Source organism: Manacus vitellinus, unplaced genomic scaffold (assembly GCF_001715985.3).
Source record: "Manacus vitellinus isolate BGI_N305 unplaced genomic scaffold, ASM171598v3 scaffold_5_pilon, whole genome shotgun sequence".
Classification (NCBI taxonomy): Eukaryota; Metazoa; Chordata; class Aves; order Passeriformes; family Pipridae; genus Manacus; species Manacus vitellinus.
In genome coordinates, this window is record NW_021940682.1 from 4,421,245 (window position 1) to 4,448,304 (window position 27,060).

A 27,060-nucleotide genomic window follows, 5' to 3' on the forward strand; every position below is an offset into this window, starting at 1 on the left:
TTCTGGAAGAAAAAAATTACTTAAATGTGATATGCAGAGGTCCAAGTCTTCTTTACTAACACTTGTTTATGCATGACTCTTAGAGAAATATTTGATCTTGTGCAATAATAAATTGCTGGATTTTTTTGAATATATTGAGCCTGATCCTTTTTACACTGAACACAATGGCTGGAAAATTCTTCTTATCTATAATAAGATTGAAAATGCTCCATTATATTACTATAGTTAATAGTTTTGTACTACTGATATTGAAGAGATTCTCAGACTAAAAGGTTAAATGTTGCTTTCACAAGATGTAGTGTTGAGCAACTTCACAACAGTATGTGTTTTCCATTATGATGAGGCTTTCTGGTAGATAAGTTAGGTGAGAAAATTAGTGACTTGTTCCTAAACTTAATAATTTAAGCTATAAATTTTTGTGTAGGAAAGCTAAATGTTTGCATAGGGTTTGGGACCCGTCACTATTTCTACCTTTTCTGTTCCCCTCAAGCATACCTGTTTCCTTTCAACATTTCATTCCATTTCAGTTCTCACTGTGACTACATCACACCTTTTCAATATGTCATATTCTTGTCTGCAATCTTATCTTTATTTCACAGCACTTTCTCTGTTCATCCTCAGTCACTTCACCTGTTGCTCACTCTCATCATGACTTCACATTTTCTTGCACTCTTTGTCATAGAAAGGTCATTGGTGACAAGTAGGAGCAGTTTTTGCCACATGGTACCTAAAGGTATAAAAAGTTATGAATTAGAAAATTGGTTGTTTCTTTGGGTTTTTTGTCTAGAAAAAGGTTACTTCTCCTTTGCAGGTGTTTTCCTGTGAAGTACAAAAATTGGTGTGACTGTTGAGTCAGTGTTTATAACCAGCTGCCTGTACTCAAGTCTCATTGAGCAAGAATTGTTCTGCATGGTCAGAGAACCACTTTTCTTACACTTTTATGTTATAGAGAGAAACATGTTCCTTATCAAAGCAATATTTCAGTCTATGACTGGAGGGGGAAGGAGGAATTGCTCCATTCCACCAAACAGAGTTAGAGATAACATTTGCAGAATGTACTTGTGGTCTTATATCTTCCATACAGCTCTGCTTTTTGTCAGATGCAGCTTTTGTCTTACAATCCATTTCCAAAGTTGCTCCATTCAGCCAACCCCACTGCTGCTACCTGGTGGCAGCAGGAACAGCCTCTGTCCAGAGATGCACACACCAAAGAGAAGATATTTTGCTTCCTATTTGGGGTACCACAAATGGTTCTCAGAGCTGAGCTTGGGAGCTCCAACCCTGTGATGTGATGGGTTATTTCTGTGTGATTCTCAGTTTTGGAAGCTGAAGTGTGAGCCCTTGCCAGCAGGTGGTTGAGCCATCTAAGTCATGATTACTGAGTATCATCCCCAGCATTTGATATTCCCAGTCAGTGAAAGGGTTTTAACAGTGATTTCACACTGAGAGTGTGAAGTGCAGCATCTCGAGATTCTACCAGTAATGCACTGAAACCTGCTCAAGTGAACTCTGATATAATGAAACAAATCAGTTCATGGAAACCCTTTGGTTTGTGTCTTAATGTGTATATTTTTGTCAATTGCAGAGAACATTCCTAAGAACTCACTGTAGGGTTTTTTTCTGTTCAGCATTCATTTCTTAAAGCAAAGGTTGGATAAACTTCAGTCTGGGCACCCAGGCTGCTGTTAGTCAGTGCAATGCTGTGAGTTACACGACATTGATATCTAAAGTTATGTGTAATTGAATGTAAATACATACCTCTGTGCTCTTCCTTTTAATTAGAAAATGATCATTAGTTTATTTTAGAAAGATGAAAGCCTAGTTCTAAATGCAAATTGAGGCAAATTCATGAATGAGTACATCTTGCTGTGCAATGTTTTTGTTTCAGTAAATTTCAAGTTATGTGTATATCTACATCTCTCATTTTTGTTTGTCATGTTGTCAGAGAACCTAGTGTATGATATGGGGTTATCATACACGATAAATATTCCTGATAGTACAAAATTGGTTCCAAATAAATCCCAGGTTTTGACCTTGATATTGTAAATTATGATTCAGCAAGGAGATATCAATGACTGGAAGTTTGTATCTGTGCAAAGTTCAGTTGACTTCAGGGAAATTGTATAAGAATCTCTCTACTCAGAACCCTTGGTAGCAACTCAGTGCCTGTTGTTTGTTACTGGTTTTCCCCTTATGTATCCAATTAACATAGTTTTCAACTAAATTCATTGGTACAGGTAAGCAATTTTGATAGAAGAAACAGCTGATAAACTGTAATTGTAAATGTCAGTATTTGTTGACTTCATATGTAAAAAAACTTGTGATACAAGAGCTTTAGTTCTGGGAACTAATTGCTGAGCAGTTAAAGTAAATGGATTGCATGAACTTATTCTAGCAGCACTCTTTAAAAATATTTTTAATGTAGTGCTCAAGAAAAGCAGACAGGATACATTTAACATGTAACCTCCAGGACAGTAAAGGTAATTAGAATCCGTTGGCAGGGACAGGGAAAGGTGAAGTTACCAGGATACTGAAGAAAAAAAAACACTAACAAATGCATAGTCAACATATATCTTCTACTACTTAATGTTGTAAATATACATTAGTTTCAAATCCCTATTTCTTCTCGAAGTTAGAAGTGCCACAGAACTGTCTGTTTGATTAGTGATGCAGTCTTAACAAATTATTTTAAAATCTCGTTAATAGAGAGAGAACTACTTGAAATGGGAAAAACTATTGAGGTATTTCAAAGACATGAAGTGTATAGCCAAATAAAATATTACTTTACTATTACAAATACTGTTTTGTTACTGTTAGTAGTTTTTCAGTATGACAGAGTATCTGTGATGCTTTATTGCAAGTTACCTGTTGTTGGAAGTGTGGTCTTCAAGTAGGCAGAGATTGGAACAGTATCTACAGTATTTTGGTGTTATCCATCTTGTCAGAACCTGTTCACATGGGGGATAAACAAGGAAATTAATGAAAAAGTCCCATTAGTGTTTGCTTGAAGTGTGATAACTAGGAAATAAAAAGTGACCAGGTACAACAAAATACTTGAATATGAAAAATCTGACTTTTCAGATTAATTGCATGAAACTTTCTGTTGACATCGTGCAGAATAGTGAACTGATTTATACTTTGTCTTTCAGATGAACCAGAGACACGAGATGCATGGTGGGCAGAAATCAGACAAGAAATAAAATCCCATGCCAAGGCATTGGGTTGTCATGCTGTAGTGGGCTACAGTGAATCAACTAGCATTTGGTAAATCATGATGATGATTTGATTTTCAAAATGCCACAGAAAATGTTATTGCATCTTCGGTGGATTAAAAATTAACTCTATCTGCACAGTTGTTGGTACTGTCTAATATACCTACTTTAATACTATACTATACCTGTTCAGTATACCTACTTCAGAGAGTTTAAGTGACTTTGAGATTTCAGTATTGGATTTTTCTTTTTTTAAAACGTTTGATTTGGGTTTTTATTGGGTCTTAATTTTTTTTCCTTACAAATATTACTTTTTTTTTTTAATAAAGCCTACATATTTACTTTTGTAATAACAATGTTAATTTATCTACAAAGTTTTCTAAACCTAATCTGCTTAAATAATTAAGACTCTCTTCAAAAGTGTATATATTGAAGTTTCATTATTAGGTAACAACTGGCAGACCAGTACTTGAATGGCAAACTTCAAATTTAAGGCATTTTTTACTTGTAAGTTAAAGGAGAATATGCTGCCTGATAGATGTAGAATACTTCAGGTGTAAATATTCTGTATTACTTTCTGGAAAATGTGTGTCATTATTTTTGTCTTTCAGACCTACAGTAGTGTTTAACATACTAAACTGCAGCTCTGCAGCAGTCTTTGTGAGATTGAATTCCAAAATTCCATTGTCTTACTGTGTTTCTTTTGGCTAAGAAAAATTCCAATCTTATGTATTTTAGTGGCTTAATAACAAACTTTGTGAGAGGCTTGGAATTTGGGAGAAATAATTTGGGGTTTATCTAGCCAATTGTCCTTCTCTCTGCCCCCTAGAGACACTGGAAAGTGTCTCTTTCTAGCTCTGGAAAGTAATCTGTGAAGAACTACCTGGGCAAGGGTATCTGGTAGTATAAAACAAAAATACTCAGGTTCATTATTTGTTTTGAATTGCTTTATGAAAGGAACAAGCAAATTCAGACATCTGAATTTGTTTTCTGTCAAGCTGATTTTGCCTAAATACTTTAAAGATAAAAACACTAAAGATTTGCTTTTTTAAAAGAGAGGAGTTGGAAAAAGAAGTTTCACTTCACTTTGTAGTTGAAAAGTTGAAGAAAGAAATACAGAGTTACACAGTGTTTTAGTGGGAGCACAGCATCTGTCTGAAATCCACGTGAATTGCTTCACATTTGTTGCTCCTTCACATGTATTGCTTCACTGCAGGTAGAAAAAAAACAAGTGCTGAATATATTCATCTTTCACAAAACTTGAAAACAATTTTTGAAAGTCAATTACATTTAGAGTAGAAAAAGAAAAGAACTTTACAGACAAGGCATGGTTTGTATTCCTTATGTTGTCTCGTCTGGTTATGTCCTGTCTTGCTTGGTGTATTAAAGACCATATTTATCTCAGAATTACTCCATCACAGAGGGATGAACTTGCAAAAAATGAGAAGTTTATTCCTTTGGCTGTCAATCTCATTGTAAAAAGCTACAGGGAAAGAATATACAGAGTGTAGGTAGGCAATCAGCTATTGGGTTATTTCACACTTTCATTCTTCTTAAGGAATTTAGTGTGGTAGTATTTGGTTATTGATGAAATAGTTTATTAGAGTTCCCATCCTTACTTGCCAGTTCAACTTTATTCCATGCTTAAAGCACAAGCCTCTGTGTGTAAGTACTGGTCTGCCAGACACGTGTGAAAAATTATTCTGGAAAGAGAAACAACAAATTAAAAAGGCACATGTATAATTCTAGGAAATGTGAGGAAACTTTTCTCCATATTCTTCTTTAATATAGTATTTTAAGTACTGAATATTACAGGTTTGTTTCTTATTTAACAGTTTGAGAAATATTAAAAGCTCTGTGATCTAACACTCTTAGATCTGAGTTTGAGCTCTAACACTCCTAAATAATATTATCAGTTACTTTACATGCTATATTTGCCATTATTCTAGTTGTTCATACACAGTTTTTACTCTTTTGCTACTTCTTATCCTCCAAGAAACACCTTTGTCAGTGTTGTGTTGTAATTTCATTTTGAAAATTGAATGTTCCTAAGATGATGAGGCTCTCAGCTTCCATTTTACTTTGGTAAACAATTACACTTTGGGTTGGTTTTTGGGTTTTTTGGGTTTTTTTAGTGTTTCTTTGCTTTTGTTGGTTTGCTAACCATAGAACCATTGTTAACCATAGAACTGAAAACCATACTTAAACTTGGTTAGCCTTCCTGTTCTGTTCTGTTATTTATAACATAGGTCAAAGCTCATTAGTCTTTCAGTTCAGTTCTTCTCATTCTTATTTATATGATGGTTTAAATGCCAGAAGAGTTGGTGAGATCGAATGGATAAAATTGCACAAATGTACAAAATTAATAGTAATATTAAATTCATGGAGTCTTTTTTACCAGCCTTTTAATCTAATAGTTCTAGAAGAAATCATCACTGAGCAGTAGGAATTCACTTTGTTGTCATTCTTTTCTCTTATAGTGAAGAGGTCTGTATTTTGTCCGCGTCTGGCACAGCAGCTGTACTGAACCCTAGGTTCCTTCAGGATGGCACCATGGAAGGCTGTTTGGAACAAAGGTTGTCATGGCAGCCTGGCTTCTTTTCCATAGGGTCAGAGAAGGGAGAGGTTGATTTTTTTCCTCAGAGCCAAGATAGTTCTTCTCTATTAGGGTAGGTTACAGTGTTACAGTGCAGGATGCGGGACCAACCACTTTACTGCTTTTCACTAACAACAACAACCACAGAAGTAATGGAACTCTGCACCAAATTAGATATTCTGTTTTTATTTCTAACAGTCTGAATAAGGTAACACATTTGACTACTAACACAGATCATAACTCAGTTTTTTTTCTTTGCTGCTCTTCAGGTATCTTTCTCAACTTTATATCACACTATAAAAATGGCAGATGTTTGATGGAATACATAAGCCAAAAGCAGCTGTAGCTGTAATATGTGTATATATGCTCTATATATACTATTTAAGAGCTGCATGGGAGATAAAATAGCTTCCTTTTGAGACAAAGATGGTGCCAGATTATTACAAAATGTTTTATTTGAAGTTTGTGAACAAAATCGTGAAACTGAAGGACAAACATGAAGTTTCCATTTGTTTCTGCTTTTGCAAATAAAATTTAAGAATGGGTATTGCCAAACAATTACTTTGGGGAAAAAATAATTAAATTAACTAACGCATACTGGTAACTTATTATGTGTTCATCAGGATACTGTTTAAATATTTCAAGGGATTATTGTGCCTGTAAGCAAGGCTATTTATTACACTTTAGCATTCTCGTTACTTTTTCCATAATAAACCAGCCAATGTAGTATTATTTATTATTCTTTTACTTTTTTGCTCGTTATCTTCTAGCGTAGATAGACTTTTAAAAATTGTAGCCAGAACAAAAATAGTTGTCTTTGTAGTCACTATATGATGGAGAGAAAGAAGTGTCATGTTTATAATATAAAGGAAATTGCACTTTTATCAAAATATGTATTTTGGTGCTACTAAGAGTCTTGGCATAGACTAGAAATGCCAAAGAAAGGTAAAACAACAGACAAAGCTAATGCTTGAGACAAAATATATTTGCCAAAGTCTTATGCTAAATAATGTTCCAAATCTATCAGATTTGCTTAAGCACCTCTTCAAAATCACTGAGAATTGTTTATATGAAACAGAATAAATCTGCAGTGGTGCAGTTAGCCTGTGCTTTCCTTGGTCATATTTTTATGGTGGTCATTCCTGGGTATTGTTTGTGGGAGTGGGACTAAGTGTTTTAAGTGGATAACAAGTTTTACCTAATACCTTATCTTAGGAAATAATCTTGCTCTTCTTCTCACAATGTTAATATATATTGTGTTGCTTCTCAGGATGGTTGGTTTGTTGTTTATATTCTGCTCATTGAGTTTGTGTAGGTTTTTGGACACAGTCAGTGTAAAAGAGACTTTTCATTGTGTTTGGTACAGCAAATTCATCATCCAACTGTTGTACCATGGACTACATTTAGGAGTTATGCCTAAAGGCAGCTCAGTAATGTTTTAGGTTTATATAAATTGTGCTTTTTCTCAATCTCTACATAACAAGTTTCAATGCAAGTTTTATTTATAGTGTTTTAGCTAGTATCAATTAACCTAATTGTATTCTTCTAATTCATATAATGTAATACTTATCACATTGGTATAATGGAGCAGAGTAGAGCTGCAGTGTATAATTTAAGTAGGTGCCTGTAGTGTTTATAGACATGCACTTATTGATCATTGTTAAAAAGATGCAGATGTTTTAAGTATGTTCTCCATAATGTATTTTTAGGATTGAAGAAGCTTCACCACCAGGTTGTGGATTTTGCCATATACCATATGATGAATTGAACATGCCATTCCCTGCTCACCTCACTTACTGTTACAACTGCAGGAAGCAAAAAGTTCCTGATGTCCTTTTCACCACAATTGATCTTCCAGTAGAAGCAATAGTTATTGGGAAGGGATGTCTTATTCAAGCCAGGTATCTATAAAAATGTTTCCTTAGTAAAGTTTTGGAGATCCTTGAAATAATTCCTGTTGCTAAAATCCAGTATGTCATCAAACGTCATATTTTTATGTAGAATTGCTAGGTATTAGGGAACAGGAGAAGGAAGAGGACAGCCTACTCCTCCCTCTATGTTGTGTCACCTCCGTTGATGGACATCTGTGAACCTACCCATGTTGATTAACATTTGCTAAATATTCTGCTTTTGTTTTTAATTGCCAGTGAGGATTGTTACATTTTTTCTGCCTGGATGTGAACTTTTTTCATGCTTTCTCTTGCTGTTTGGGACTGCTAAAATGGTTAGATACAGCTCTTCCACTGGAAACTTAATCATCATAGAATCATGGAATTGTTTGAGTTGGAAGGGGACCTTGAAGATCATTGAGTTCCCACTCCCTTGCTGTAGGCAGGTTCACCTGAATGAACTATTTCAGCCAGTTGTGTTAATTCCATGCTGATGTCCATAACTGAACATCATCTCTGTGGAATTGTTGGCTGTGTCCTGCTTTATGCTGTGGTCTTTGACTTTGGAAAAGGGAAAAAAGTGGGAAAGAAGGAAGGGCCAGCTATGTACAATCTGTATGGGTGGCCAGCCACATGGATAAATAACTGATTGGATGTTTGGGCTGAGAGAGTAGCAATTTATGTTTTGTAACCTACCTAGATGGTCATGACTAGTGTAACAGAGTCTGTGGTGGGACCTGTCCTGTTGAACCTCTTCATGATGTGGAGGGGATGATGGACTGCATTTTCTTCAAGTTTGCCTGTTACACCACAGTGAGTGGAACCAGCCAATACGGTACCTGTTCATTTTTGTCCTCCTCTGAGAGCAGGACAGACACCAGGAAATGATAGAGCAAGTTTGGAGGGCCAGCAAGGGAGTAAGGAGTACCTGTCCTATGCTGAGAAGCTGCAGGTGCTGGACTTGTTCAGTCTGGAGAGGGAAGGGATTTAGGGACACTTAATAACAGCCTGCCAGTATCTAGAAGGAGGTTATAGAGCATGTGTAGCCAGGGTCTGCACATTGGGAGAGTGAGGCCCAATTGAAGCAAGAGAGATTCAGAGTGCATGAAAAGCCACTTACCCATGAGGACAGTCAGGGAGTGGGGCAGATTGCCTTGGAGGTTATGCAGTCTCCATCTTTGGGGCGTTTTCAAGACATGACTGGCCAAAGCTCTGAGTGATTCTGCCCCTCTGCTCTGGTGAGACCCCACCTGCAGTGCTGCATCTGACCCCGAGGGCCTCAGCACAGGAAGGATATGAACCTGTTGGAGCTGGTCTAGAGGAGACCAAGTTGATTAGAGAGAGGGAAGAAAGGCTGAGAGAATTGGGATTGCTCAGCCTGGAGAAGAGAAGGCTTTGGGGTGACCTCCCAGTACCTGAAGGGAGCCTACAAAAAAGATGGAGAGAGACTACTTACAAGGGCCTGGAGTGACAGGACAGGGGAGAATGGCTTCAAACTGACAGAGAGTAGCTTTAGATTGGGTATTAGAAAGAAATTCTTTAATGTGAGGGTGGTGAGACACTGGAACAGGTTGCCCAGAGAAGTTGTGGATGCCCCAATCCTGACAGTGTTCAAATCCAGGTTGGATGGGGCTCTGAGCAACCTGGTCTAGTGGAAGGTGTCCCTGTCCACAGCAGGGGGGTTGGAACTGGATGATCTTTAAGGTCCTTTCCAACCCAGACCATTCTATGATTTAAACTCTGTGTTCAGCACCATTTTGGAGATTTACTTTGTGTTAAACGGTGGTCCCCAATATGTCTCTGGAGCACTTGCAGATGTGTCATTTTCTCGAGAATTCATTTCTTAAAACATTCCCATTGCTCAAAAAAAAACACCCCAAAACCCAACAAAACAAAAAACTGAAGCTATAGAAAGATTTTGAGATGAGCTTGTTACAGTTTGGTGAGTTAGTATGTTTTCCTGATCATGTAGCAAATGAGGTCCATGGAAGAAAGCGTTGCTCATTTGTGTCACTAAAATGGACAGCTGGCATGTGCTCCTTTCCAACAAAATTTCTCTCTGAAAGTATCCCTGGTGTGGGCTTTGAATTTCAGCCTGTAGGACTAAACCCAAAGAGTGACATAATATAGCCAGAGATGGAATTGCTATACTCTTTCTTTTATTCTTTCAAGATAAGTACTTTCAGTCTGGTTAATGCTTGAGCTGTGAGGGCACTTGGATGGGGTTGTTTTTCTTTATTCCAGTGTGTGTCTTCAATAACTGTATTAATAGGAATTTTAAAAGTCCTACCAGTAGATGTCATTTCCTATGCTTGTACCTGAAGTGTTTGAGGTTTGCAGCAAGAGAAATGAATGTTTACATTTGGGGTCTTACTCAAAGCAGAGCTGAAAATACAAGTTTTCAGATGACACAGTCTGAAGGAGTTCTTGTAAAGAACTGGCATTTTATTTTACACTTGCAGCAATCCAAAAGAATACACCTCATCAGTTCTGAGGCTTATCTGAAAAGGGCTGCAGGAACTATCCCTTGAAATAATTTTTTTTGAGGAGGTATAATGGTGGTGTTTAACAGCTACCAGACAACTTGCAATAGCAGGAGAGCTGTGTTTGTCTACAGAATTTGCCTTGTAATGATCAGGGCAAATTTTTAACAGTTGCTGCTATGTAATAGGAGTGTTAATATGTTTAGCCAGACATCCAGTAGATGCTTATCAGGAATCTCTAGATAAGGTCTTAATGTTGCATATTTATTCTATGCTGTCAGACTGTTATGACAGAAACCCTGTGTGATGAGTGTTGTTTCTGTCTGATAACAGTCCTTAAGCATATTTTAAGAAATGAGGTATCATTCGGTGATTTGCAAAAAATACATTATTTGTAATTTTTGTGCTTGATAATCTGCTTTGATAAGGAATATTTTTGAATGCTGCTGAAGGTTATGTATTGTTCTGTTTGATAAGTTTACTTTTTATGTTACCCATTTTAAATGCTAATAGAATACAGTTTAATATAGTACAGTTCCTATTAAAAATCAAACCTTGCTTATTGAGAGTCGGTACCTCAGTCTGCCTTGATCTCCCTGATGAGAATTTAGTATTTTACTGGATTTTAAAATACAGTAAAAAGAAACTGATTGTATTCAGTTGCACAGTGAGGAAAAAACTCAAAACACCCTGTGATGACTTTGAATCTTCACTATCCCATTAGGACTCTGTGTCTGCTGATCCCTGCAGATCTCACGTGCTGCTCTGTGTTCCCAGGTTATGCCGCCTGAAGAAGAAAGCTCAAGCTGAAGCAAATGCAACCTCTATCAGTAACCTCCTGCCATTTATGGAATATGAAGTGCACACACAGCTGATGAATAAACTGAAGCTGAGAGGAATGAATGCTCTGTTTGGGCTGAGAATCCAGATCACCGTGGGGGAAAATATGCTAATGGGGTTAGCAGTAAGTACAGTTTGAATCTTCAGGTTCTTTGGCTTTCTTACAGTATTTTTTCAAGAAGACATAGCAGTGTTGTGGAATTCGGAGTGACTAGAGGTATTAAAATGTCATTTTAAGAATAAATGAACTGATGGAAAGGAAGAAGGTGTCTAATTATTGTCAAATCAGGGCAGACTGTCTTTCATCAGCAGAGAAGGAAGATGCAAATCTCTTGAAACCTTGTTAGGGGACAAGAATACTAGAAAGGGGATGAGAGGAAAAGAGATTTTAAATGGTTTAATGGCATAAATTTCAGAAAAATGATTGTGTTCTTTAAAGGTCCTGTGAAAGAGGTCCCTGTTTCTCAAATTGCATTACAGTTCCATGACAAGTAAGGTCAGTTTAGTCTCAGTAAATCTTCTGGTTAGTTGCCAATGAGAGGAAGGTTTGTTGCCTCTTCTGTGATGGCACTGAAGAAATAAGTGATAGATTGGAAGTGTCTTAGAGTCAAGAATTGTTCATTAACAGTATTTTTCTAACCTCATTCTGTCATGTTGGGTTAGAATAGTGAAATGTGCTACTTCTTCCTGCATCAGAGGGTGTTTGGGTAATACTGACTAGCTTGCATGTTCTTTTTATCTTCAGTGATCTGTTTTCTGTAAATAGAAATAGGATTGTCACAATTTCAGTGACACTATAAATGCTTGGGTCAAGTTTTAAATCCTCAAAACCATCACTTGCTTATGCAAAATATCCTGGGACAGAGGTTTTAATTTTTAGTCTTTTCAGAATTTTTAGGTAAGTGAAGTGCTCCACTATGGAAAAATCCCATGAGAAGGAGAGAATTTACTGAAAGAGTAGTGGGATTTTTTCATAAGTGGGATTTTTTTCCTCATAAGTGAATGGGAGAGAGAAATCCATTCATTGTGGCAAGAGGCTGTGCTGTGCATGTCACAGTGCTGTCTGTTACAGCACGAGCATTATGGAAAACTTTATCTGCAAATGTTAGCAGTACATGCTTATGTAATTGTCTTTTTTTCTTAATGACTTTTTAAAAGTCTGCAACAGGTGTTTATCTAGCAGCTTTGCCAACACCTGGTGGTATTCAGATTGCTGGGAAGACTCCAAATGATGGCACCTATGAGCAGCACATATCTCATATGCAAAAGAAAATAAATGACACGATAGCAAAAAACAAGGAACTTTATGAGATTAATCCTCCGGTAAGTAAATCTTTCATTCTTAAAAATAAAACAATCTGAATCAAACATACACACAGTGTATATCCATGACTGCTTAGCGACTGAATCATTGAACATAAGTTTCTTTATTAATAGAGATATAGATCTTTTTAGCTGTATTTTGGGAAGCTACTGGATTTTTCAGATCTCTTCAGCCCCATAGCCAAAAGAATCCTGAAGAAATCTGTAACTTCTGGGAGTGAGCCAGGCTGTTTCACAGATCTGTGTCATATTATGTGGGTTTTTTATGTTAAAAAGAATTCGGTCTCAACCTTGGCTTGGATGAAATCCCTAGCACTTTTTACTCAGCTAGGAACTTCCATACACTATCTCAATCTTTGAGATTTTTTCAAGATCAGTACAGGCATAATTTAAATAAGAAGTTTACAATAGTAACCTGTGCTGGTAACCTGTCCCTTCCAACTCAGGATATTCTGTTCTGTGATTCTGTGATTCTAGATCAGTTTGTACTTATTTAGATTTATTTCACAGTGAAATTATTTTCAGAGTGTTCCGATTCTTAGAACTGTTAACAAGTTGTTTCTGATTGAAATTATTTCTAAGCTATGTAGAACATCTGCTAATTCTTATATCCTTTTTAGGAACTACCTGAAGAAATCATAGGGTCTCCCATTCCAGAGCCAAGACAACGTTCCAGGCTATTAAGATCCCAGTCAGAAAGCTCTGATGAAGTTACAGAGCTTGACCTTTCACATGGGAAAAAGGATGCTTTTGTCTTGGAGGTGATTAAACGTTTTCAGTACTCATGTTCATACTTTTTCTTCTCCTCAAATAGATATTAAAAAAAAACTGAGAGAAGTTTTCTTACTCATCTCCAAGGACACATCTTAAATTGTGTAATTTTTTTTCCATTTTGTATCAGTAGAAATTGCTAAATACTGGATTTTGCTTTGTCTTTCTTTTTCTGTTCACTTAAAGCACAGCTGTATTGTGCCTAGGGACAGTATCTGAAAAAAGATTGCCCTGCTGTTCATGGACATGTAACAATATCTAGAATAATAATTAAGAGCCGTTAAGAAATGCCCTTCTGCCTACTTCAAGCAGCAGATCAGACTGATCAAAAACTTAAATATATTTTTATAAACATTGAGGTTCTGTGTTGTCCCAATTTAGCAAAAAAGGAAAAAAAAACTTGTATATTCTTTTGGTTTCAAAGCTCTTATTATTATAGTTGAATATTCAGAATAATTAGTTTTCAGAACTGTTGGTATTAAAAGCATTCAAAAAGCTGCATGTGTCAAGAGAGCAAATAAAAGAAGACTTGCTTTTCTGAATTTCAGCTGATGCTCTTCACAGTTAAAGAATTCATAGCTTCCAACAACACCTTCCAATTCTTTCTACAGTTACAATTAGAAAAAAGAACAACACCTGTAGATAAAGAACTTCTCTATTCACTAAAATTCAGAGATGTGATTTTAACATTGTACAGTTTTGAAGGAAAGTAGGCAAGTATTAAAGAAGGGCTAGAGTTTTGATCATCCTGTGGATACAGGTATTACAAATACCTGTCCCTGGCTAAGAAAACACTTTAAATTACAGCCTGTAATTGCAGCCTAAGATACATTCAAGACTGTTAATCTTCACAAATCACCATCTTCATAGAAAGTAATCTGGATGAAAAGTTGTAGATAGGGAGAATAAGAGTGCTGTAACAGCAGTTCATTTGAAAACAGAGGTATAAAAAGAGAGTGGAAAAATAACAGGTTGGGAGAGTTTGGTGTAATAAATTCAGATAGGTTAGTGCTTCTGCTTTTCTTTGGTTTTCCAGTGCATTACAAAGTAAACTGGGAAGTCCCTAAAAGTAACTTTGGTGCCAGTTAACTCTCAAAGTAAAAAGGGAAGAGGACAGTTTTCAGCAAGTATTTTTTGCAGCTGGTCTTAACAGGGTTTTGATTTTAATCTGACAGGAGCAGAATTGTTTCCTCAAAACAAAAGTTATGATTGATGCTCTCTGAGGCACTGTATTGAAAATCAGAAAATACTTTGCTAAATGCAAAAGGAGTTGAATACCTTTGTGAAAAATAGAGGATTTTGTAAGGCATTAAAAAACAAACAAACAAAAAAACCCAAAAAAACAACCCAAAGACTACTAAATACTGGAAAAAACATAAGCCCAACCTTCATTTCTCTTGTAAAGGCTGTCAAATAGAAGACAGGCAGTGATAACAAAAACTCAGCATACTTTTTCTGTCCAGTTGCCTCATGAAGTGTGATACGTTATACCAAAGATCAGCTGGTTAAGGGGGGTTGGAACAGGGGAAGTTTCAAGGTTCCTTCCAACCCAAACCATTCTGTGATTATATACAACAAGCAGAGTTCAGCTCTTTTTCTACAGTTTTGGAGAATTCTTCCTTCTGCCTTATTAACTCCAGTATGGACTCTAGATCCCCATGTGTAAGGGAAAAAATCTAAGTACACTGTAGTGTACTATAGAGTGCATAAAAGTAGTACTAATGCTAGCAAGAAAAATAAGATCTGATGTTTAAGGAATATGCTGGTCCTAGAATATACATCCCTGTGTTTTGGTAGTTCAGTCTTTATAGAAAAAAAAGACTTTTTTGCCTGTGAAATCATTTACTACTGCCTTTGTTAAGAGATTGCATGTCAGAAACAATATTTCAGAAGCTTTAATTAGGCTCCTGACTGACCTTTGAAGAGTAAAATCATTGTTCACTGGAAATATGTAAGAAAAAGTTCACTGTGATGAGGAAATGCTAAGAGGTCCTGGGAAGGCAATTGTGACAAGTAAAGCTGTCTGGGTTTTTTTATTATTTGGGGTTTTTTGGGAGTTTTTGAGGAAAAAAAGAAAAAAAAAAAGACAAAACCCTCTTACTTGGAGAGGGACAAGGAGAAACAATACCTGACAGAAAACCTTTTAATACTGGAGTTAAATGATTTCCAAAATACTTGCAAGAAAATGTTAGAAGTCAGAGGTTAAACTTGGATCTCTTGCAGATCAATAAGGCAGAATAAACCTAAAGACACATGACAGAAATATTTAGAGAAGGTAGCAGGGCACATAGCAGTCTGATCTAAAATAAGGTTGGAAGGACTAGAGGTTATTTGGATTGGGAAAAATAATAGTCCCCAAATTCACCTTTTCCCATTCCATTTTCTGCTGTTCTTTCTAAGGAAGGTTTTTAAAATGCTGGGAAGATTTTCATGTGTCTTTAGGACAGGCAAAGAATAATCACAGCAGTGTAATACAGCTTAGCTGGAAAAAGCTGTGAGTTATTATGTGGAACCTTGTTAAGCATTTTAAATTGTTTTATAAAGTCTCTTTATATTATTATCTACTGCACTTTTCTGTGTATTCTGTGCACATAGCTTTATACAGTCTAATTAAGGGAACTATTTTTTGAGTGTTAAGCATATCATAGGCTGCTAGTTAAGATTCAGAGGTCTGGTTCATAGAATCCTTTTCAAAAATCTCAGCCAAGCTGCCAGATACAGATCTTTTGATGACAGAATTTTTACAGCTTTTTGAGACTTCTTACTGGCACAGCAATGTGATTTTCATCAATTATTCCTTTTTACAGATTGATGATACCGATGCAATGGAAGATGTACATTCTTTACTGACAGATGTTCCACCACCTTCTGGTATAGTTAAAACCTTATTTTTCTACTTTATAGTAGAAAAGGAAAAACTGGAACTAGTTTTATTAAAAATTATTTTAAAAAAATGCCACAAGAACTGAAAATATTACTGTTTCTGAAGATTTTTGGACTGACTGACTAATTTTTAGGTTTCAAATCAATTAAAGTAGAACAGAAAACTAATTATTGCCTTATATCAATCATCTTTATGCTATTTGTGGATGTATACATTTCTGTCATACCCTCCCTGATGGAACTTCTGGATGTGGAGAAGAGGTTAATGTAGTTGTCCATTATATGGAAATTGCTCTGGACATTGGGTTGTCCTTGTCCTCCTTGTTGTCACTGTGAGTTTCCCCATGTTTCTTCTGAGCAAGTAACCATTTCTAATAACTGGTATAAGTGTTTATAATTTTAAGTCCTGTCGAGCTCAGAACCATCCTTGTCATAGTTATCTGTTATTACCACCAAATCTTTTATTCCTCATTGATTATCCATTGTCCTGCTGCAGTTGAATTTACTACCTTAAAATAAGGCCATTAGCAGTCATCTCATTTTATCCTCTTTTGCAGATAAGTTATGAATATGCTTGAAGCATAAAATCCTGAGTTACAGATACCTCTTCTGTGAAAATGGAGAATTTATTTTGTCTCTCTTTTTCCAGTCTTATAATAATTGCATTTCCTTCAATGACACTTCATTCTTTTAGTCTGGTAGGAAGTCCTTGGTGAAAGAACTTACCATGTGCTTTCTGATGTCCCAAGCAGGCTGGTTCAGTCAGAAATCTTTTGTTTATATACTTCTTGAGAGCTTGTGAGCTATGACTGTTCCTTAGGAAAGTCTTCTCAGCTCCTCTGCAGTGTCTTGTTTTTCCTTCTGCCCATTAACTCCCTTTTCTGGAATAGCTGCTGTGGGCCAGTAAAAGAGATATCTGTATTAGGCAAATAATTAGTAGATCCCAGTCAGTAAGAGCTCCTCACTACTTGAAGATTAAAGAATCCTCTCCTCTGGTAATGGAGCAAGTTTAAGTTAAGAACTCAATGCCATTTAGTCAGCTGTTTGATTTTATTTTTTTTTTGCCTTTTCTCTTGTTTATATGAATCTTTATTTTTCATTTGCCCGCTTGTCTCCTTCAGACACATCTCTAAGATGGATTCTCTGATGGAAAATAAACATGAGACTGGTTTTCCACTGTTGTGGAAAGCTCTACTTACATCAGTGGTGAACACTGATGTAAAAAAAAAAAGGGGACATGTTTTCTGCTCTTGTGTTATCATCTCTTCATATTTTTTCCATATCTTACTTGATTCTTTCATATAATTTCTGCTTTTGATGTTCTGAAAGAAAATCTATTAATATTTATATCTTCTTCAAGCTGCTACACAATTTCTTTTCTAGCTTATTTTTTGCTTTTATATTGGCTTTACCAGATGGGCCTCTTTTCTGCTTATTTAACTATATCTTCAGACTTTCAGCATTGCCTATTTGCTGTTTATAACTTTTCTTACTTTGCTGATTAGTTATTTTTTTTTAAGTGCTGTTTATTTGGACTCAGTCTCTAGATAGTTTCTTTACAGCATCTTTATGCTGTCTGTCAAAGGTTGGCTTTTCAGCTTTTCCTTTCGCACCTTGTAGATAAATTTCCTCATTTGTACACAGTTTATCTGTTAGAAATTAGGTGGAGCAGTTGTGGATTTTGGGTGTTTGCTCTCCCTTCAAGAATACTACATTTGTTTTTTGAATGTCAGTCTCATTTCTGGTGTGTTATTCAATATTCAAAACTACATGAGGGAAAATACTTGCATAACATTAAGGTCACATGTTTCTTTAGAAGTATTTTTATATGTCAGTGTATAAAATAGACTTTCCCAAATATTTTCTTCACAGGTTTTTACAGTTGCAACACGGAAATTATGCCTGGTATAAATAACTGGACACCAGAAATTCAAGTAAGGTTATTTATTCAAAGAAAATTGAAACTTGTTGCTAATTGTGTTGAAATATGCTCTAGTAATTTAAATATCTATTTGAGAGCACTACTTTTCAAAGATAAATTAAAAGGATACCCTTAGGTTGGAAATAAAAGTAGTGTTTTGGTAAGAAAAACGGGGTATGAGAACCTGTTTTTTTCAGGGTTTTTTCAGTGCTGTTGTTTAACAGAGAACCTAATACAAAAATACAAAAGTAATTACAGTAAATATGAACTTCAAGATTTTAGACTTCGTTAAGATCTTGGCTAGATTTTGAAGCCTCTAAAACAGATTGTTGACTGTGTTACTTAGCACGAGGTACTGAGTATGATAACATGTTATGCATTATTTTCCTTCTTTATGAATTTGTTTTGGTTTTAATATATTGGATAAAATATATTCCCTCATATTGGCAAAAAAAAATGTGTGCTTGTTTCTAATTCAGATGTTCACAGCAGTAAGAGTATCCAGATTAAGCAACATTAATCCAACAAATCAAACACTTAATAAGAACTTCAATGATCTCTGTGAGAATCTGTTGAAGGTAAGAATCTTATTTTAAATATTTTGTAATTGTTCAAATGGAAGCAAAGTAAAATTATGCTATACTGAATTATGCTATACATTTTTCATAATTACTTTTTGAAATTAGACTACAAAGTGTCTGTAATTAGTTTGTAAGTTGCTCTAGAACTAAATTCAGCCTTTTTAGTATATTAAGGATTTCCAAAGCTTTTTGAATTTGAAGGAGTCCTGGCATTCTATCCTGACTTTTCACACATGTAATGCTTCTTCAAGAAAAAATTAATACAGAATCACAGAAGCAAATAGGTTGGAAAAGATCCCTGAGATTTGAGTCCAACCTTTGACCAAACCCCACCATGTCAACTAGACATATGATGACACAACTTCTGCTATGAAAAGAGTTTTGATTCTTAATTTCTCTGCAATAAACCATAGATTTGTTTTTTGAGTAACACAAACATCTTGTCTTCAACAGAGCTTGTATTTTAAACTCCGATCTATGGTTCCCTGCTGTCTTTGCCATGTAAACTTCACAGTTGCTCTACCAGAGGATGAATTAGTTCAGGTGAGTGAACTGCTGCTTTTGACTTTCAGCATGTAGGCATGGCAGTCTGGGCCTTTAATTGCTGTTTGCTGCTCAGAGTGAACTGGGCTATGATTTGATTTATTTGTATGTCTGGTGAATTTGGAAGTAAAACTCAACAGTTCATTCTTTTTCTTCACTGAACATTATGGTCTTGAGTTCACCAGTTTTGGTCCCATCTCCCTGCTCAAGCAGGATCATCTCCAGAGCACATGGCACAGGATTGTGTCCAGACAGTTCTGAAATATCCCCAGTGAGGAATACTCCACACCTTCTTTGGGCAACCTGTTCTATTGCACAAGAGAGAAGTTCTTCCTCATGTTCAAGTGGAACTTCCTGTGCATCACTTTCTGCTTGTTGCTGTCATTGTAATTCTCTCATTTTTTTTCTTGCCATTTCAAGATGATGTGTTGTATTTTCATTATTTTTAGACAAAATTTTTTTTTTTTAGAAGTACAGCATTATTCTTGTGTTCAGTGAAATACCATTTTCTCTTACAAATACTATGATAATGAATTTCAGTGACCTTTTTTAATGTCTGTTCACCAAGAAAAAGGAAAGAACTGATGAACAAATCCACAAATGTGGGACAAACACTGTCAGGCATATGATCTAACAACAGACCTTACTATTACTATTACCTTTTAGGCTCTGCTGTTGAGGGTTTTAATGGGTATGCTCTGATGATTATTTTTCCCCCCCCCATATTCTGTTTCTGTGCAAAAAGCTGCTTGTTTTCAAAATTATTTTTGCAGATTGCACAAGATATTAAGTTACCTAATAAGCTATTTTTGATTTGCAGATTGCAGTCACAGCTGTTGCAATTACATATGACAAAAACCAAGCATTACAAGCCAACAAAACCCCTACAGAAAAGTCACAACAAAGAGGTAAATATTGTGAGGCATATAAAGAAAAGAGATAGTATTTTACTTTCTTTTTTTTTCCCCCAGTACTTAATGAGTCTGCATTTTAATTTCAGTTACATATAGATAGTTTTACAGGGAGGTTCTTTCAAAACATAGAGGTTTTTTAGAGTTCATGTACGTACCTCCAGCAGGATGACTGACTTATCAACTATTAGGTATTTGCTTTACTTACAGTAACACAAAGATAAAATGTGGTATTTCCTTATTCCATCTACCGTATTTCTTGGATTATTTTTAACTAAAGAATCAGTGTAACAGATGATGACATTTCCATTGTATTTTGAAACATGTGGTGTAAGTCATCAGAGAATATTTGTTCTTATAGGCACCGAATTTTGCCCTTACTTCAAGAAAGTAGAAAATAAATTATTCATAATACTTAAAGTTAAAAAGCCTTCTGAAAACCCTTAAGCAGGTCAGTAATGGTTTTGGAGATCAGTGAAGCATATGGAATATGGAGGGAGTAGAAGAGACTACTATAATCTGCATATGTCCTCTTGCTAATGAAGCACCATCTTATGCTAGAAATGTATATATGCAATCTGGAAATGGGAATTCAGACAAAATTTTAAAGATGCTAGATTCTGAGGAATGGAATTAGGTAGTGGACAGAGCCATATGCTTCTAAAACATTAGTTATAGCTGACTTCTTCAGCATATTGTTTTCTTTCATGTGAAATAAATCCAAATGTTAATTTTTACTGTAATGTTTAGCTGACATATATCCAACTGCAGAATCAAAACTAAAATGCATGAATTGACTTGGTATTTTTTCCTAAAAATACTAAATCAAATCCTGTTCAATGGAACACAGGTTCTGTTCAGTGTTGCAGCTGGATTTATTGTCAGACACCTAACTGTCCCTACAGAACTGCATAACTATTTGCATATGCTGAAAAAATCTGTTACAGTCAGACCTGACTAAATTGAATCTGCTAATTATTACTTGCAAATCTTATTTTGGGGGTTAATTATCAATTGGGAATATTTTCATTGTTGAAGCATCTACAGATAATGAAGAACAGCTACAATTTCCATTGGAACTTTGCTCTGATCCACTTGCTTCTCAACCATTCTCTCCAGCTAAAGGTCAGTTAAGTGGAGGAATGTTAAACTATTGTTTTTAATTGATTTTTGGGTTCTGATCTTTCATGGTTGCTACGGCTTTAAAATATCTGTACTTTCACATGCTTTAAATATTCTTTGCTACCTAAGCATAATGGGTATATTTACTTTTGAAGACAAATTTTTGTCTTCAATTTTGTCAATTTGGATGGGTTGGCTAATAATTCTATTGGGTTTTTTATAGATTTCCTGTAGCAGTTCTATCTTTCCACTTAGAATATTGAAAATGCTACAAACCACTGGGTGTTTGCTGTCATTTGACTTAGTTATAAATTACCTAATAATTAGGCTTGCTGCATACTGCTTTGCTTCTGTAAATGGTCCATGGAAAGTACATCTGTCTTCTCAGCCTCAGATAATTAATCTGATTGTTTTCATGGTGGGGAACACTTTATTTAGCAAGTACTGGTTGCATGCTGATTTTTTTTTTTAAGTGAAAGGAGTCTAAACTTGTATAGTTAATAATTTGTACAGTGCAGCACACTTCAGCTGTTAAACAGCTGCTTTGTTTTTTACCTGAGATAGAGCAGCATTTCAAGAATGGTTGTCACAGTTTTTTTACAGCTGCATGAAAAATCAGGTGGTCATTCACTGAAATCAGCCATCTTTACTTCCTTCTCCACTGTTGGATTATCTACTCACCAAAATAGCTCCTGAAAGGAAATTTAGTATCTGTGGATTACTGTAAATCTTTTTTTACTAAGATGTTCAAGAGCTCCTTTTCTTTGCCCATTACATCAGTTGTATAAAGAAAGGTACCTGTCACATTTACCTGTACTTTCAGAGGTCATATTAATTTCAGCAATAATATTCTCGTTGCTTTGCAATTTTTTTAAAGCGTTTGCATGTGCTTAGCTTTTAATTGGTCACATTGTGATACTGTTGACCTTTTATTTTCAAAAAGAGGAACTATCCAGAAATATCCAGACACTGGAGAGTATCTGTCCCTGTTAGTGGACTGTGTTACCTGTGTACTGGGCACTGACCAGTGGAGGGCAGCCTGTTTCCATGTATCCCTTTTCCTGATGTTTTTCACATTCCATATCGTGCTGTACACAGCCTTAGAGCTTTTCAGCTGGATAACTATTCCATCTGTCATTTCTTCACATCTAGAGTCAAGCTTTCATTATAGTTACATTTACTTAGCAGCTTATTTAATATATTGCTACTTTTCTGTGGGATTGTTATTTTAGAAATATTTGTGTACAACCTTATAAAATAATGAATTTTAATAAATAATCATATTAAAATTACAAAATAGATTTGGTAAAGTTAATTGTTTATAGTAATTTGTCCCTATCAAAGCACATAGGATACTATACAGACGGGGTGGTTTTTTATTTTGTACTGTAATTTTTTTTATAAGAATCATAGAATTGTTTGGGTTGGAAGGGACCCTAAGGCTCATCCAGTTCCAACCCCCTGCCATGGGCAGGGACACCTTTCACTATCCCAGGTTGCTCAGAGCCTCATCTAACCTGGGCTTGAACACTTCCAGGGATGGGGCAGCCACAGCTTCTCTGGGCAACCTGTGCCAGTGTCTCACCGCTCTCACAGGAAAGATTTTTTCCTAATATCTAATCTAAACCTACTCTATTCCAGTTTGAAACCATTTGCCCTTGTCCTGTCCTTGCATGCCCTTGTAAATAGTCTCTATCTTTCTTGAAAGCTGCTGTCCTGTACTGTGTGACTCTGCTTAATATATTCTCTGAACGGACTTAATTTTGTCTTATTAGAAACCTTGGAGGGTGCAAGCTCCCACACAGGTATTCCTGCTGCTCAGAGAGGTGAGTTTACTTTATTTAGCTGTATGCCAGCACGGAAAGAGCATTCTTGGGATATTGGTATACTCTTTTTGGATGTGTCTTAATCCAGGAAGCGTTTACTAGTTAACTGAGAATGCATGCTCTGGTGTGGCTTAATGATATCGTAATATTTTGATGTGTTTTTTAATGACAAAAGTCAGATTTGTTAATAATAAGTGTCCCTCTGTCAGATATATTGAATACCACTTTATCTGACAGAAAATGATTTCCCTGAAAGAGCTGTTTTGCTTGTCTTAATTTGAAGTTAGCATGTGTTCCTTCCGTTTCTTCAGGGTAATGAAGAAATGGTGTTTGCAAACCCCTTTTTTTTTTTTTTTTAAAGATATGCAAACACTCCTGCAACTAATACCAAAAAGTCATAGCAGAAACAACTCTTACTTCTTATTGTAATGATAATGGGAGGGGGTGTTGGAGGGAGGATGTTGGGGCAAGAAGACAGCATTTTGTAAGAATTCATTTGTGTTTAAAACCGAGGTGTTGTTTCAGCTTGTGACTCTTATCCTCATCACCAAAGCTTTTTTTTCAGTCTGTAGGTTAGTTATTGATAAAGACAGTTGGGAAGTTTCAATTATGACCAGCAGCTCTTTGTGAGGAAAAGAACAGCAATGAAAATTGAAATTAAAAAAGGCTTAAAATAAAGTTAAAGAAGCCAGAACTTAATACCTAAACTGAGATTTAAAAAAAACCTAATCTAGCATAAGTCGTTAATGACTGTATTTGCATGTTTTTTCAGTGATGAAGTCCCAGTCAGGCAGTTGGTTCAGAGCTGGGACATCACCAGAAATCGGTATACTGGTTTGGACAAGTCCAAACCTCTACTGTAACTTTTCCTCTAAACAGACCTGGAAAGGGATGGTTGTTCTCTCTCAGTAATTGCTTCCTCAAAAGGAGCATTGAGATGAGCAAGAGACATCATCCATATTTTTTTTCTGTTTTTTTTTTTTCTTTTGTTTTTCTGTCTGTGTTTTCAGCAACGTCAGTTGATTACAGTTCCTTTGCAGACAGATGCAACAACTGGATAGAGCTCATTAAACTGAAAGCTCAGACCATAAGGCGCGGATCAATTAAGACAAGTAGGCGGCTGTTTCTACCACGTTATGATAATCTGAGACATATCTCTGATTTCCCAGTGGTGACTAGTGGAGTTCCCTGCCCAGCAGTAGCATTGCAGAGCGCGTGTAGAATGAATTCTGAGTGTGAAAACTGCCGACATTGTTGACGTCTCTGTAAGCTCCCGTAGGGTTTATGAACCAGTAGCACCAAAAAGCCAACTGTAGCATTTCTGTTCACTTAGTAAAAATTAGCTCTCGATAAATGTTGTACGCCTACTAATTGTATAACATACACTGCATGGATGTAGGTGTATGTATGATCTTGGAAAATTTGGGGTGAGAAACAGGAAGCAATCACCAAGGTGACAGTCAAGGCAATGGGCACTAAATTAGCAAGTGGTGAGTTGTTTTTTAGTAGTTCTTTGGCCACAGGTCTGACTATCTTGCTTAAATTAGCAGAGATTAATACCTGTTTTAATGGAAAATGCTGCACTGGGGAAACACAACAACTTTCACACTTCCTGTAATTTGTTCCTCCAGCAGAATACGTATTTCAAAATGTTGGCACTTTTTTCTTTACCTTCACTTTATAACTGATTGTTGTACGTGCAGCTACTCGCCTCAATGTTTTCCTTTGCAGGAATGCCACTCTCCCAAATAAATGCCATTTCAGCTTTTTGTCTCCTTTTGCATGCCTTGCATGATGATTTTCCTTTCTCACGTGGTATGGCTGAGCATCACAGGCAGCTGAATGTTGTCACCAAGCTATTTGGAAACCATAAAGAAGAGGTTTTTTGTGTTTTGGGCAACGGTGGTCGATCCTGATAGTTACTTTCTCCTGTTTTTTTCCCCCATCTTTTCAGCTGCTTCACTTGATAAAGCAAGTCCACTGGCTGAGGGATACTTACGGCACCGTTCTGTTCCGTCGTGCACCAATTCTACCGTCTCAGTTGTTAAGATGACACCTCTTTCTTTTCTGCCTGGGGCTAAAATAACCAAATACCTCGGGATAATCAACATGTTTTTTATAAGAGAAACCACTTCTTTGCGTGAGGTGAGCTGTGTGCCCAGGGATTAGCATTTTTTTTGTTAATTGTAATAAGCAAAGGTAGATATCTGAAGAGTTTTGAGTTGGAGTATGGCACAGCCAGGGAAGCAGGATTTGTGTCACTTGAGGGCATGTGCTGAGTGGGGAGTAAGTTCCATTGCACTGTTCTTGTTGGAGAACACACAGAGCTGCTTCATGTTTGGCAACGTTAGGAAAGGGTAACTTAGCCATTGCCATTGCTGTTCAGTTGGATATAATACTAAACCAATGAGTTCCTAGACAGAACTGTATGGAAAAAATGGATCTTTTGACCAAAGTGATAGTTGGGATCATTTGAACCCAAACCAGAGATTAAGTTAAATGCTAAAAGAAATAAATTCATAGAATCACAGAATGGCCTGGGTTGGAAGGGACCTTAAAGATCATCTAGTTCCAAACCCCTACCACCAGACCAAATCATCCATTCTTCTCTCTTTTAGCAAGCTTAATGATTAACTTTCACAGCATATTTGGATTTTAAAATTCTTTGGTTAACACAAGGTTACTCATGTTGTAGGTAACTGTTGTGCTGATTTTTACCATTGCATTCCATGCATTCTCTGTAAAAAACCTCTGTGTGATGAATGTCAAAAAGTATGCCATGGAGTCTATAACCACACAACCAGGTTACAGGTGTAGCCAGTGATACTCAAACAGTGATCTCCAGTCTGGGTCTGGAAAACAAATAATCCTCTGAGGATGCCAAAATGCAAGCCATGTTCCTTATCATTTTCATGTCCTTTGGGGGAAGTAGCTGCATCTTTCTGCTTTTGGCCACAAGTACCTTTTGCCTGGTTTGTCAGTGCTGAAGGGGGTGCTGTTTCTTAATGATTACACATGGATAAAATCAGAGAGCAGATGTTAATAAAGCTGATCAGCCTTCATGAGAAGGAGCTGTGAGCTCTCTAGAGAAATTTTGGTCAGACAAACTTTTGTTTGGATTTTGCAAGTTATGACCCCTTTTAACTTGGGAAATCTATGTGTGAAAAGGACAGTATTTTCAAAAGGTTGTATGGTCAGACAGGGAAATGGTTATGTGACATTTCTATATGAAGTGCAGCTTTTGTAGATACAAGTTCAGTAGCTGATAAGCAGCTTTGGTAACTGTGATACCAGATCCCAACACAGATGGGTTGCTCAAGAATTTGATTCATCTCCTCCATGAAGTTGGGACAGTTGTACAGTCTCTGGGATACTGTCAGTGTGCTGTTTCCAGCACCCAGGGCAGCTCATTTAAATTGCTTCAGCTACACAGGCTGTGGTACAAACCAGTCATAACACTGGTTGCACAGTATTGCCCTGAGGCTGTAACAGTCAGAACAGAGCACTTGTTATATCCAGCTCCAGCAATGTGTTTCAGGTTCCACAGGAAAGTAATTAGCAGCATTTCTGGTGTTATTGCTTACAGAATATTGAGGCCCTGTGAATGCTTTCATAGGCTGAAATGTGTACCAGAATCAAAAATGAATAATAATTTAAAGTCTGATTGATCCAATAATTTTAGGTTTTGCTGTTTACAGGTGGGTATTTTTAATCTTTTTGTTACTTGCTGTCATTAAACTTTGTATTAGGCTTATAATGTATTTTTTTCCCTATCAGTCGCTGTAACTGTTAAAAAATTAGAAAAAATCAAAATTTCATGAGAACAATAAACTTGCATTGAATTTTGATTTTTGTCTGCAGTTGACTTCATTCCTGCTTTATGCTAGGATTGATAAAGTTATAAATTGCCCTTTTGTTTATAAATGTTCATCCAGGATATGTTTTTTTAATGTCTGTATGAACCTGTTCAAGGTAGATTATACTTCTTCCAGTAGATATGAGTACAGCCCATATAAATTCAGCTTAGTTCAATCTCCTCTTCTGCCTGACTCATTTTCACCAGTGACACACACACACATGTGGGAAGTCTTGGTGGTCTTGCCTTTCATTTTGAAATTTTACAGATATTTTGAACCAATAGTGAGCTCTGTTTGATCAG

General features: G+C 36.2%; 1 protein-coding gene across 9 annotated transcripts in view; it reads left to right on the forward strand.

Moving 5' to 3' along the window:
- The window catches only part of C2CD5 (C2 calcium dependent domain containing 5), a 66,119-nt gene that overhangs the window by 35,449 nt on the left and 3,610 nt on the right, over positions 1-27,060 (forward strand). For 4 of the 9 annotated variants that reach the window (XM_018080515.2, XM_018080511.2, XM_018080512.2 and 1 more), the window contains 15 exons: positions 3,150-3,264; positions 5,693-5,881; positions 7,518-7,709; positions 10,958-11,144; positions 12,179-12,343; positions 12,964-13,104; positions 15,922-15,985; positions 17,870-17,931; positions 18,398-18,496; positions 18,953-19,042; positions 19,863-19,950; positions 20,992-21,078; positions 22,851-22,901; positions 23,912-24,013; positions 24,856-25,046. In XM_018080515.2, the coding sequence (XP_017936004.1) occupies positions 3,150-3,264; positions 5,693-5,881; positions 7,518-7,709; positions 10,958-11,144; positions 12,179-12,343; positions 12,964-13,104; positions 15,922-15,985; positions 17,870-17,931; positions 18,398-18,496; positions 18,953-19,042; positions 19,863-19,950; positions 20,992-21,078; positions 22,851-22,901; positions 23,912-24,013; positions 24,856-25,046 (1,823 nt within the window). The remainder of the gene's footprint in view (positions 1-3,149; positions 3,265-5,692; positions 5,882-7,517; positions 7,710-10,957; positions 11,145-12,178; positions 12,344-12,963; positions 13,105-15,921; positions 15,986-17,869; positions 17,932-18,397; positions 18,497-18,952; positions 19,043-19,862; positions 19,951-20,991; positions 21,079-22,850; positions 22,902-23,911; positions 24,014-24,855; positions 25,047-27,060) is intronic. The other 5 variants (XM_018080519.2, XM_018080521.2, XM_018080518.2 and 2 more) reach the window with 3 other exon arrangements.